Genomic DNA, 14331 nt, shown 5'->3' with positions numbered 1-14331 from the left:
CGCCCCCCGGGGTCCAGCTTCCTGCGCCGCGCCGGCCCACCGACCCCCTCCCGCGCCCGGAATGCCGGAGCGCGCGCTGCAAATGCCTCCGCGGCGCGACGGTGGGCCGTTGGTCCCGCCGCCGGTCCTACCAGTCGGCGCGAGTCCGGGGGCCGCGGCGTCGGGCAGGTCGCCGAGGGGGCGACTCGCCGGGCGTCTTCCCCGGTCGCTCTGTGCCCGGAGCTCGGGTCTGCGGGGCCGTCCAGCCGAGGGTGCGGGCGCGGGGGCGCCGGCGGGCCTGACGCGCCGCCCTGACCGCTCGGGGGTCGACGGCCGCGAGGCGCCGCCGAGATGTGCTCCACGCCCGGGCTGCCCACGCCGGGGGCGTCGCTGGTCCTGCGGGTGTCGTTCGTGGACGTGCACCCTGAGGTGATCCCCGTGCAGCTCTGGGGGCTGGTGGGCCAGCGGCGGGAAGAGTACCAGCGGCTGAGCCGGGAGATTCAGGAAGCGGCGGCCACGCGCGGCCCGTGGGCGCTGGGCGGCGTCTCGGCCTCACCGGGCGAGCTGTGCCTGGTGCAGGTGGGGCTCCTGTGGCACCGCTGCCGCGTGGTCAGCCACCAGGCGCAGGAGAGCCGCGTCTTCTTGCTCGACGAGGGCCGCACCATCACGGCGGGCGCGGGCTCCCTGGCGCCGGGGCGCAGCGAGTTCTTCCACCTGCCGTCGGAGGTGCTGGGCTGCGTGCTGGCCGGCCTGGTGCCGGCGGGCGGCGGCGGCGCGGGCGGCGGCGAGCCCCAGCACTGGCCGTCCAGTGCCGTGGACTTCCTCAACAGCCTGCAGGGCAAGCAGGTGCACGGGCGGGTGCTGGACGTTCTGCTCCTCCATCGCGTGGTCCTTCTGGAGGTTCCCGGGCTGTTCCAGCAGATGCAGGAGCTTGGGCTGGCGCGGCAGGTGCCGGACAGCCTCTTCCGCTCTCTGCTCAAGCGCTACCTAACGGCGGCCACTGCCGGCCTGGGCTCCGCGGCCCCGGTCCTCCCGCGGGTCCCTCCGAAGCAGGAGCAGCCTGGCCTGGATTACTTCTACCCGCGGCTGCAGCTGGGCGTGACGGAGCCCGTGGTGGTGACCCAGGTATGTCACCCCCACCGCATCCACTGCCAGCTCCGGAGCCTCTCGCAGGAGATCCACCGCCTGTCCGAGAGCATGGCCCAGAGCTACCGGGGTTCCACAGGGACCGGGGATGAGAACTCTACCAGTGCCACCTGGGAAGAGAGGGAGGAGAGCCCAGACAAGCCTGGCTCTCCGTGCGCATCCTGTGGGTTGGACGGACATTGGTACAGAGCGCTCTTGCTTGAGACTTTTCGGCCCCAGCGCTGTGCCCAGGTGCTCCACGTGGACTATGGAAGGAAGGAGTTAGTGAGCTGCAGCAGCCTCCGCTACTTGCTGCCTGAGTATTTCCGAATGCCCGTGGTGACCTACCCTTGCGCTTTGTATGGACTCTGGGACGGTGGGCGAGGCTGGTCTCGGTCCCAGGTCGGTGACCTGAAGGCCCTGATACTGGGCCAGGCAGTGAACGCAAAGATTGAATTTTACTGTTCCTTTGAGCACGTTTATTATGTCACCCTGTATGGAGAAGATGGGATCAATCTGAATTGTGTGTTCGGAGTCCAGTCCTGTTGCTTGGCCGACGGGTTCCTTCAGAGCCAGGGAAAGGAGGAGGAGGAGGAAGAGCAAGAAACAGCTTTTCAGTCTCAGTCTCCTGCTGAAGAAGTGGATGAGGAGATTTCACTCCCAGCCTTAAGATCGATCAGGTTAAAGATCAACGCCTTCTACGACGCCCAGGTGGAGTTTGTTACAACTCCTTCCGAGTTTTGGATTCGGCTGAGGAAACACAAAGGCACTTTCAGCAAGCTGATGAGAAGAATGTGCAGTTTCTATTCCTCCGCCAGTAAGCTAGACGGAGTAGTTTTGAAACCCGAACCCGATGACCTTTGCTGTGTCAAATGGAAAGAAAACGGCTATTACCGGGCCATAGTCACCCAATTAGACCACAAGAGTGTGGATGTGTTTCTAGTTGACCGTGGCAGTTCGGAAAATGTGGATTGGTATGACGTGAGGATGCTGCTTCCCCAGTTTCGGCGGCTGCCCATACTGGCTCTGAGGTGTACGCTAGCAGATATTTGGCCCTTAGGGGAAAGTTGGAGCCAGGAGGCCATTTCCTTTTTTAAGAAGACTGTGCTCCACAAAGAATTAGTTATCCATGTCCTTGATAAGCAGGATAATCAATATGTTATTGAGATTCTGGATGAATCAAGAACAGGGGAAGAAAACATTAGTAAGGTAATTGCTCAAGCTGGTTTTGCCAAGTATCAGGAATTTGAAACCAAGGAAAAGATTCCTGGAAATGCCTACTCTCCAGGGCATGTTTCAAGCCACTTTACCAGTGAGAATAACAAAATATCTCCTGCCAAAAAGGCAGAAGTAGAAGAGAAAGCCAAGAGGGACAATCAAACTGCATCTGTTTCAGAAATTTTGACTGAAACAACAGTCATTACAGATATTCCATTTGGACTAGTTATGCCAGAAAAAGAGAAGAGAGTATCTGTTTATTCTCCTCTTATAAAGAATTTCTTGGAAATTAAGCCAGGCTCTTCTTGTAAAGGTGAGCTGAAAGTTGGAAGCACGGTAGAAGTCAAGGTGTCTTATGTTGAAAGCCCTGGCTACTTCTGGTGCCAGCTGACCAGGAACACCCAAGGGTTTAAAACTTTGATGTGTAATATCCAGGACTACTGCAAGACGACAGCTACTTCCTATGGGGGTACCACCCCTGCTTGTCTGGCAAAACGAACAGTAAATGGAAAATGGTCCAGAGCTGTGATTCGTGGGGTACAATCTGCAGAGCATGTCAAAGTCATGTTCGTAGATTACGGAGACAAAGAAATGGTATCTGTAAAGAATATTTACTCAATTAGTGAAGAGTTTCTCAAGGTTAAAGCCCAGGCTTTTCGGTGCAGTCTTTACAATTTAATTCAACCGACTGGTCAAAATCCTTTCGCTTGGGATGAAGAGGCAATACAGGCTTTTAGTGAATTTGTAGACAATGCCTGGGAAGAGAATCTTGAATTGAAATGCACAATATTTGCTTTGGCTTCAGTACAAGATGAAGAACTGTTTAATGTTGTAGATTTGCTCACACCTTTTCAGAGTGCCTGCCATTTTTTGGTAGAAAAGAGACTCGCAAGACCAGTTAAACTTCAGAAGCCTCTGGAGTCCTCTGTTCAGCTACATTCTTACTACTATTCGACACATGATATGAAAATTGGAAGTGAAGAATCTGTGTATATAACACATGTTGACGACCCTTGGACATTTTATTGCCAACTGGGAAGAAATGCGAGTATTTTAGAACAGTTGTCCTGTAATATTACACAATTAAGTAAAGTTTTATTGAATTTGCAAACAACTCCCTTGATTCCTGGAACCTTGTGTCTTGCCAAGTATACTGATGGAAATTGGTATCGAGGGATAATAATAGAAAAAGAACCAAATAAAGTCTTTTTTGTGGATTTTGGAAACATATGTATGGTAACAAACGATGATCTGCTTCCAATACCAACTGATGCATATGATGTCTTACTTTTGCCCATGCAAGCTGTGAAATGTTCATTATCTGACATTCCTGATCATATACCAGAAGAAATTACAGCATGGTTTCGGGAGACTGTTTTAGATAAGTCATTGCAGGCTTTGGTTGTAGCAAAAGATCCAGATGGAAGACTGATTATAGAACTCTATGATGACAGTATTCAAATTAATGCTAATATTAATGAGAAGTCAGGGCTACTTGGCTACAAAGGTGGGACCAGAAAAAAAGAAAATGTAGCACTCCTCGCTACAACTGAAACTCTTGAAATAAAGAAGGAAAATATGAAATTGTCACCTATACAGTATGTAAGTAAATCCACAGAGAACAAATTATGTAGTATGGAGATCTTGGGAGAATCCTACAAATCTAAGATCAGCTCAGCATGTAAGGAAACCAAGCTTTTACGAAGTTCAACAAAGGCAAACTTAGTCACTCAGTATCAGGATTCTGTAGGAAATCAAGATAATCAAGTGTGTCTGGTAACACCAGAAAAGAAAGAAGAAGGTTTTGCTGAGCCACCTTTGAAAGCGAAAAAACTAGAAGCTACTCCTTCAGAGAGAAACATAGGAGAGTCCTATAACAAAGATTTGCCTCTAAAATTTTCTGACTTCCCCCAGAAGATTATAATGCCTGGCTTTAAAACAGCTGTGTATGTTTCTCATATAAATGACCTTTTAGACTTTTATGTTCAACTAACAGAAGACGAAGCTGAAATCACTCATCTTTCAGAGAGATTAAATGATGCTAGAACAAGGCCCAAATACTACTCAGGTCCACCTTTGCAGAGAGGAGATGTAATCTGTGCCATCTTTCCGGAAGACAATTTATGGTATCGAGCTGTGGTCAAGGATCAACAACCCAATGACCTTCTCTCTGTACAATTTATAGATTATGGCAACGTTTCTGTGGTTCATACTAACAAGGTAGGAAAGCTTGACCTTATGAATGCAGTGTTACCAGGATTGGGCATTCATTGCTCCTTGAGGGGACTTTGGGTCCCTGAGATTTTAAAATGTAAGGAAATGATGCATTACTTTTCCCAAAGGACGGATGAGGCTCAAATAAGATGTGAATTTGTTAAATTTCAAGACAGATGGGAAGTTATTCTTACGGATGAACATGGGATCATAGCAGAAGATATGATTAGCAGATATGCTGTCAATGAAAAATCTCAAGTAAGACTTTCTGATCAAATAATTAAAAGTGCCTGTTCAAAGTCTGTCAACAAAACCGACACTGACACTTCACTGTTTCTCAACTGGTATAATCCAACGATGAGGATGATAAGAGCTTATGCCACCGTGATAGATGGACCTGAGTATTTTTGGTGTCAGTTTGCTGATACTGAGAAACTTCAGTATTTAGAAGTGGAAGTACAAATGGCTGGAGAACAGGTAACAGATTGGCGAAGTTGTGTCCCATGCCCTCATATTGGAGATCCTTGCATAGTGAGATATAGAGAAGATGGGCATTATTATCGGGCACTTATCACCAATATTTGTGAGGATTCTCTTGTATCCGTCAGACTTGTAGACTTTGGAAACATTGAAGACTGTGTGGATCCTAAAGCACTCTGGAACATTCCTTCTGAACTTTTGGTGGTCCCCATGCAAGCCTTTCCATGTTGCCTTTCAGGATTTAACATTTCAGAAGGTGTGTGCCCTCAAGAGGGAAATGACTACTTTTATGAAATAGTAACAGAAGATGTGTTGGAGATAACAATATTAGAAATCAAAAGGGATGTTTGTAATATCCCTTTGGCAGTTGTTGACTTGAAAAGCAAAGGTGAGAGTATTAATGAGAAAATGAAGAAATATTCTAAGGTTGGTATTAGTAGCAGTGATCTGCCCTATGAAATAAAAGACCCAGAAACAAAGGGAGCCCTTGGGTCCCTCAGTCCTGAGGTTAGACTTAAGAAACCAAGTAGTAAAGCTGGACAAGAGAAAACCCCATATGTGGAACCATCCACAGATGAGCTCTCTGAAAAAGTTGAAAAAGGCTTGAAAATTCTCGAAACCAAGCCAAGTAAATTCTATGACCCTGACACCGGTAACATTTTTGAAGCTTTTGAAAACTCAGGCAAAGATAAAATTGGCCCCGAGGTACTGGAAGGTAAAATACAATGCCATCTGGTTGACAAGGCAAAGTTTGATGATAAATACCTCATGGCAGGATTTAACGCGTTACTACCCCAGGCGAGCGAAACAAAGGAGATGTTAGAAATGAACTCCCTTGAGGTGACCCTTTCCCCTGAGGATGAATCCAAAGAGTTCCTGGAACTGGAATCCATTGAGTTACAGCATTCTCTCGTTGGGGACGAAGACAAAGAAGAGCTAGGCCTGGTGCCTCCAATAGTGCCGCTGTCCCAGGGCTGTGACCCAGAACCCACCCTGCAGCCATTTACGATGCAGCTTTCCCTCAGCTGTGACTCTGAGAAACAGCCAGAACTTGAATTACCCACAGCCCAGATGTGTCTGGATGACAAAATAAACACTTTGTTGCTAAGAGTTGGTCAGATGGCCCAGGAACCCACGTGTGTGGAAGACACAAGAGAGCCAAGTTGCGTGGAGTGTTTCCACGACCAGCATGGGTCACCATTGCACCTACACGCAAAGGATTGCCATCCCAACATGCAGATTGAAACCAATATATATAAAGAAGAGTTTACAGAGTATCACAACAGGGATGCCATTTCACCATTGACTTTGTTCTCTGAAGAAGAATCCAGAGCAGGAAGGAAGCACCATAATGCTTTACAAGACCATGTCTCAGGTAGGTGATTTCTCTTTATTTAACTTGGTGTCTTTCAAAAGTATTTATTTATCTTAAAGATAATGATAATTTTTTTGTCTTATTATTTTTTAATTAGTTTGGGGTTGGGGGAAGGTTAGAACCTGAAAAGAAAATCAGATCTGGATTTCATGAAGGGCGTCTTAAATGGGGGGGATGAAGTTGTGAAATCCATGTAGGAGCCCGCCGGATGAAATGCTGAATTGTTACTACTGTGTTTACAAGTAGATTGCCTAAAATCGGTGTCTCCAAAAAGCAGTTATGTTTAAAATGTAAGCAAGTACGCTCCAAAATCAAGAGTTTATGTTTTTTTGTAGGTCTTAAAAAAACAGGGTGCATTGGGGCGCCTGGGTGGCTCAGTGGGTTAAGCCGCTGCCTTCAGCTCAGGTCATGATCTCAGAGTCCTGGGATCGAGCTCCGCATCGGGCTCTCTGGTCTCTAGGGGAGCCTGCTTCCTCCTCTCTCTCTGCCTGCCTCTCTGCCTGCTTGTGATCTCTCTGTCAAATAAATAAATAAAATCTTTTAAAAAAAAAAAAAAAAAAAAAACAGGGTGCATTTGTTAAGCACTACTGTGGGCATGAATTGATAGGGATCAAGTTTGCAGCTTTCAAATTTAACTGTTTTGCTTTATGCATATAGCTTGCCGTTGATTTAGAAACCCCTAAACAAACACTAGATTTAGGGAGTTTATATTAACCGGACAAGAGAACTGCCATGAGTAAATATTGGAGAATATTTTTTTTTCATTAACTTTTTCATGAATTACATTTACTGATATTTTCCTGGCTCCTTAATAAGATTTAAAAGTTACATGAAACGGCTAACTTTGAGGGTTTTTTAAATGATCAATGTCAGACTTTGCATAAGTACATTTTTATATTGTTAAATTTGAACCATCATATAAAAGAGAGAAAACAGTGGTCTAGAGAGAATGGAAATTACCATAATCCCACCATTGATAAGGCTGCAGAGCACTTGCTGTCCTCTTTCACCGTGTGTGTGTGTGTGTGTGTGTGTGTGTGTCCCCGTTTATGTAGGGTTTTAAAAACTAAACCAAAATCACATTATCATAGTGTCGAATCCTGCCTTTTAATCCCTTAAATATGCTTTCAAAATATTTTAATTCTATGGTATGCCTCCGTGGATATACTGTGATTTATTTAAGTATCACCGTAGATTTTTAGTCCTCATCGCCACATTTTAATAACAAGAAGTGATAGCTTTATGATAAGAATGTCTGCTAACTTGTAATATGCTTGCTGCTTCGCTAAAGAAGTGGTGGTTGTAACTGCTGACCTCACCACATGTAGCCACAATAACCAACTTTTGAGAGAGAGAGTTTCAAAGTCAGGAATCTGATTCACATCCTTTAAAACACCACATCACATCGTGGGGGTGTTTTTTTGAAGAGAGCGGTAAGGAATTCTATTGGGAAGGGGTACTGGAAGAATTTAAAGTGAAATCCAGGAAGAGAGACAGACTCAGACCATACATGATGCTGATTATATGGTAAGTGCAGATTAAGGAAATGCGCTAATAGTGTATCTAACGTGAAGGGATTAAGAGGTATGCATTGAGGCTTTATTCAATTTGGCAGCTCAACCGGAGAAAACCTACACTCTGAAAGGATTTGCTGTTGGATCTGCATGTGTTGTGTGGTCAAGTCTAAGAAACACATGGTCTAAATGTGAGATTCTGGAAATCACTGAAGAAGGCACAAGGGTAAGTGAAGTGGAGGTACTTTATCTCCAAATATACTAGGTGACTGCTAAGGAAATGTTACTGAAATTTACCAGACTAGAAAATGCAATTGAATAGACATTTACTGGATCATTCCCCCTGATAATTTGGTGCCCTCCAAAAGTCGTTTCAAAGTTCAGATAGAAGCATCCTAGAAAGAAACCGTCTTAGGCTCTTTCTCCTCCCTTACTTCTGAAGTCCTATCAGTCACCAAATTCTACACTTTCCACTTCTTGTCGCTTAGTTTTAAACTTTTTTATGCCGAATGCCACTGCCTTGGCAAAACAAGTCCCTTGTTTTACAAGTAGATTACTCTATTATCCCTCAATCTGGTTTATTTCTAGTCTTCCTTCAGCTGATTCTCTGTACTGCCAGTGTGAAGTCTGTCACATGCAAATCTGAGTGGGGCATTCCTGTGTGTAACAGTTGCTGGGGCTTTCCAGGTCCTAGTGCTCCTCCTGTGATCTGAAGACCAACCGTATCAGAATCACTTGCTGTGTTTCTTCGACTGGAGATCCCTAGACCTTGCCCTGGCTGGCTGATTCAGGATTTCTGAGGGTAGGACCAGGAATGTACATTCTTATGCCATTAAAATTTGAGAACCACTGGTCTAGGGTAGAAAAGTCAAGCTCATTAACAAGGGTCTTATGAAAAACTGGAATCCTCTAGGGTTGAGTGTCCATATTCATCTCCAGTCTTATGTGTTTTTTTAAAGATTTTATTTTTATTTATTTATTTGTCAGACAGAAATCACAAGTATGCAGAGAGGCAGGCAGAGAGAGGAAGGGAAGCAGACTCCCTGCGGAGCAGAGAGCCCGATGCGGGGCTCGATCCCAGGACCCTGAGATCATGACCTGAGCTGAAGGCATGATTTTAACCCACTGAGCCACCCAGGTGCCCCTCTAGTCTTATGTTTGTGTTTTATTACCTTATATTAGATGGACATCAAATTGCTTGATTTCTCTTACGTATACTATTCTGCTTGGCTTCTTTGCTCTATTTAATAATCCAGTTCTATTCACTTGTATTCTATCCTCCTTCCAAACTGGTTAATTTTCACTTGTTTTTGAAAGAGTTTCATTTTGCGATGCCTCTTCTGTGAAGCATTCACTAGCATTATTTTCTAAGTCTCTCCATCTTGGGGCACCCAAGGCAGGTAATCATCAGCCTTGGGCTCAGGTCATGATCTGAGGGTCCTGGGATCCAGTCCTGCATTGGGCTCTCTACTCAGAGGGGAGTCTGCTTCTCCCTCTCTCTCTGCCCCTCCTTCCTGTTCATTCCATCTCTGGTGTTCTCTCAAACAAAAAAATAAATAAAATCTTAAAAATAAATAAATAAATCTCTCCATCTTTTCACCCCCCCCCAAATACCTGGGCTTGATACCTGTATTATATTCCTATTCTTCCTGCTGTAGAAGTTTGTACTTCCTATATTGTATTGTAACTCTCTGCTTGTAGATCTGTTTCTCCACAAAATTTTGAACTTCTTGAGATCTCATTTTTAATCATCTTTGATCTCTAGGCATAGATACACAATATATTAATTGAATGGAAGTTCTGTAGAGTTGAAACGTAATATTGAAGTTTAATAAGATTATTTTCATTGCCTTTTGAGGTATTTCATTTGAAGAAGGATTGCTGTGGTCCATAGATCACAGTTTTTGGAAACTCCCAGTTTTTATTAATTTATCTTTCTCTTGCAGGTTATGAACATTTCAACTGGTACGGAGGAGATAGTGAACCCTGAGAATGTCTGGAATGGCATACCCAAATTGGATAAGGGTCCATTTGAGGTATGGAATTATATAAATATTAATTCATGAGAACATTGTCCTTCATTTTAAAAGGTGACTTAAGCTATTTCCAAAGCCTTTGTGTTTGGGAATAATGGAGGAAAAAAGTACTAATATGGGGATACCAACAATGAAAAACAACAGTAACAAAATCAATGATTCTGAACTTTATGCCAGGTAACCCTTTGGGCAAACTAGTTATTACTGTTTTACTCTTTGGGGTTTTGGAGGGATTTTAAAAATGATGAAATAGATCCATTCAAGACAAAGAGGTTGATCAATTTTGTTTTCTTTCATGATTTCTTTTTCTGTTTATATGGAATGTAAATATATCATCTGTGTATTTTGAGCATAGTTGATTTAATTCTGCATATAGCTTTATACTCTATATTCTTCATTTAAAATTATATGGTGGGTAGTTTCCATGCCATTATAATATCTGGGCATTTGAGTTTATTCTGTTTGGAGTTTATTGAAGTGCTTCATTTAAAATTGGCGTCTAATAGTTCCAGTACCTGATCATCTCAGGACTTGCCATTTAATGATTGGCTTGAAAAATGATGAACTTTTCCTGGTTCTTTGTATGTTGAGTAATTCTGGATTATGCCCAGAGTGTCTTGAATATTATGTTGTAAAACTTTGGATCCTTTTAAAATCTTCTAGAAAATATTGAATTTTTTTTTTTAGCATGTGATCAACTGTTAGGTTCATACCACAATTCTGTCTCTCCTGAGTTTGTTGGTTCCAGTGTCAGTTTACTTTAAAAAAAATTTTTTTTTTAAAGATTTTATTTATTCATTTGTTGGGGGTGGGGAAGAACACAAGCAGAGGGAGAAGCAGTCTCCCTGATGAGCAGGGATTCCCAATGTGGGACTCAATCTCAGGACCCTGGGATTGTGACCTGAGCAAAAAGCAGATGCTTAACTGACTGAGCCACCCAGGAATTCCTACTTTTTTTTTTTTTAAGATTTTATTTATTTATTTTACAGAGAGCAAGCATGAGTTTGGGGAAGGGATAAAGGGAGAAGGAGAGGTAGACTCCCTGCTGAGCAGGGAGCCCAACGCAGGGGCTTGATAGAGATCATGACCTGAGCCGAAGGCAGACACTTAACTGACTGAGTCACCCAGGCTCCCTCTTTCCAGAATTTTTAGCTGTAATGAGAGTGAGAGAGAGGCTGTAGTTGGTTCATTCTACCTTGGCTGCAACCAGAAGGCCATAGCTGCATAATATGATATGACATGAATGGTCGGTCACTTGTTAAACCATTTCTCCTAGTGGTGCACATCGAGGTCATTTGAAATGTTCCACTATGAAAAATCACTGGACATCTCTACCTTCTTATATTAATTCCATGTTTTTGTTTACTTGTCGAAAATAACAACTTGTTTCATTTATGTTACATCAGCAGTTACTAAAACTTTCTTTTACATTCTGATCTTTACCATTCATTAATTTTCAAGCATCCACAGCCACAGATAGATACATACAAGATTCTGTTTGGATAAACTACCCTATACCTGCCAAATAGAAGATAACCATTTAAGACAACTTAAAGCGTTCATAAAATAGTATAGATATATAGATATAACTCTGGCCTTGCATGGTTATTAATGAGATTGAAATGATTCTTTCCTCAAATTCGAAGAAACTTACATATGTGTCTACAAATGAGCTGTGTTCCCTTAAAAAGTAGATATTGTGAGGTATTAAATTATGTATGACTTTTCTGGTGATATGTCAAGGCACTGTGATCTGGGAGTCTTTCTGATTACATTTTTTTTAAAGAAATTTTTCTTAGCTGAGTGATGTCATTTCACTGTAAGAATGTCTCATGAATTGATTTCTGTATAGGCCTCACATACACATACAGTGCTATTATTTGTTGAAAGGAATACAGGAGAAATATCCCTCTTCATTAAGTCTTTAATAAAGGGTCTGTGGCTCGCTCACCATGGATAATGTGTTCAAATAGTAGCTCTTTGAAAAAGACACCAGAGTTGTGAGTTTGGGAGCTAAAAATTAGAAAGTGATACTTTTCCCAGTGTGGGATGTTCCAGAGAAGTGAGTACTGGAAAGATAAAACATGTACTTGGATGATTCTTCACTGTAAAATCAGATTGTCATACTTTTAAAAGGATATGTTTTTCATTGTTTACATTTTTCTGGTTTATCTATGGTCCCCTTTCTGATTTTAATAATTTTGTTTCTGTAACAAAAAGTTGATAGTACTCCAAAGGTTCTTTTTGTGGGGCTATATTCCAAACCGGGGGAAAAGATCTTTTACTTTGTGTCATCGGATGATACTACAATCGAAAGTCACTTGTGTTTTTATTTTTATTTATTATTATTTTTTTAAAGATTTTATTTATTTATTTGACAGAGATCACAAGTAGGCAGAGAGGCAGGTGGGGGTGGGGGGAAGCAGGCTCCCCGCTGAGCAGAGAGCCCGATGAGGGGCTCAATCCCAAGACCCTGGGATCATGACCTGAGCCGAAGGCAGAGGCTTTAACCCACTGAGCCACCCAGGTGCCCCCTAACTTGTGTTTTAAAAGAAAATAACTTTTATCACCTGCTTGCTAAGTCTGAAAGATACCATTATCCTGAATCCTCAAATAAAAATGGTCTATCAATTTCCTTAGATGTCAGTAGTAGAAAAAAAACCACAGCTCTTTAGTTAAAAATATTAAATATGCTTCTGAGGATAAATAACCAAGAAGAGGATTTCATGAAATGTCATAAGAAAACTTTATTTGTTGATTGAATTCATCTTGAAAATTACATTGTGAATTTGATAAATTTATATTTTAAAGGACTTTTAAGAATTTTCTCAGTGTGTATTAGCTCATACATTTGAATGATCTTTGTATGTGAAAAGATGTCTTGGAATTTCTTTCTGGGTTTTTAGCTTAGCTCATAAGATTCGGTTTGTTGGAAGTTACTAGTTATTGCATGATCTTGTTCATAAGCAGCACACTGGTTCTTAGCATCGAGGTACACTGAGAAATCAGCTCTGGGAGGCTCTAGTATTATTTGAAACATACATACTAAGGAAAGAGAACAAAGGACTTACTTGGTTATCAGCTTGGCTAACATCATTCTAGCAAAATATAAAATATGCCGATTTTATAATATTTTAGAGAAACTTTGTCTGATAATAGTAGAGTGAGAGAACCAAAATACTAAAAGAAAAAAAGAAAAACAAACAAGGACAATCTCCATGGGATTATTTCTCCATAGAATAGTTCTCACCATTTTGAGAGGACATTCAATTTGTTGTGGGCGCACTATGTAAATAATTTTCTTGTTTCTTTTTTTTTCAACTTGAAGGTTTTGGGTTTTTTTTTTTTTTCCCTCTTTCTCTCTCTCTCTCTTTTTCTTTTCTTCCAGAAAAGGGGTCTGGAGGTGATCTAGATTTAACAGTGGATCCACAGATGTGGCTAGTCCGCCGGTCAGGAGCTGCTATTCCACCAGTGGCATCTCACCAGGCCAACAGAGCATTCGAGCACATCGAGATATGTAGTCCCAAGAAGCTGCCATTTTTGAAACCTCTGATATGCATGGAAAACCAAATAGATCTCATTGTGACTAGGCAGTATACTTATAGTGGGGTTGCTGTGTATATGGATCTGGGATCGTCTCCCTTTAAATGTGTTATATTCTTAATCAGTTAGGAGAATTTATTTTGCTAAACAGTTGGCTAACGCATTACTCAGATTTAAAAAAAAACAAAACAAAAAAAAAAAAAACAAAAAAAAAAAACCACCCCAAACCCTATTTTTGTTTCTTTTGAATATAGTGTTTAAATTAAAATAGAAAATTATAGGTTTATGACAAGTATATCCTCTGATGTTACTTTGGGGGATGGGTTTGTTAGCAGGAACTCCTCCCAAATGTTTTGTTTTGTTTCTGAAGCTTTACCTTGTCTGTCTAGTCAAACATTTGACTAATACTCTGTTTGATTTTGGAAGTATTCTAATATGACCCAAGATTTGAATAAAGTTTCTCCTGAAAGGTGTGGTGGTTTCATTTTATTAAAAAGGAAATACGATTCTGAACACTGTGGTTGTGGATTATCTGTAGTAAGGGAATCACAGTTCTAGAAATGGGGGAAAGCAGTAATCGTCAATATTAGCTCTTACAGGTCAGTCCCTCAGTTGGTGCTTTAAATGCATGTCTCATTTAATTTTCAACTGCAAGGGGCATATCAATATTATCCATAGTTTACAGGTGAGAAAATTAACGCTTTTTAGAGAAGTTACATTAACTTATCTAGGTCAAAGAGCTGGAGAGTCTCAGAAACCTGATCAAACCCAGATCCAACCAACTTCAAAGCCCACTCTGTTAAAACAGGGTTTGTATAGGTGGTGGTACAGATCCAGCTGTAGGACA

General features: G+C 42.2%; 1 protein-coding gene across 2 annotated transcripts; it reads left to right on the top strand.

The window, feature by feature from the left end:
- The first annotated feature begins 330 nt into the window (after window positions 1-330).
- Window positions 331-13353, top strand: LOC111147862 (tudor domain containing 6). Of its 2 annotated transcripts, XM_022504128.1 has the most exons (4): window positions 331-6391; window positions 8007-8131; window positions 9852-9941; window positions 13330-13353. In XM_022504128.1, exons 1-4 carry the CDS (start codon window positions 331-333, stop codon window positions 13351-13353), a joined length of 6300 nt encoding a protein of 2099 aa, XP_022359836.1. The 2 variants fall into 2 exon arrangements, with proteins under 2 accessions (XP_022359836.1, XP_022359837.1); XM_022504129.1 differs by lacking the exon at window positions 9852-9941.
- The last annotated feature ends 978 nt before the right edge of the window (window positions 13354-14331 follow it).

This window comes from Enhydra lutris, unplaced genomic scaffold (assembly GCF_002288905.1).
Source record: "Enhydra lutris kenyoni isolate GAN:26980312 unplaced genomic scaffold, ASM228890v2 scaffoldscaffold17, whole genome shotgun sequence".
Taxonomy (NCBI): Eukaryota; Metazoa; Chordata; class Mammalia; order Carnivora; family Mustelidae; genus Enhydra; species Enhydra lutris.
The sequence above is the reverse complement of the archived record's forward strand: the minus strand, read 5'-3'. Positions and strand labels throughout refer to the sequence as shown.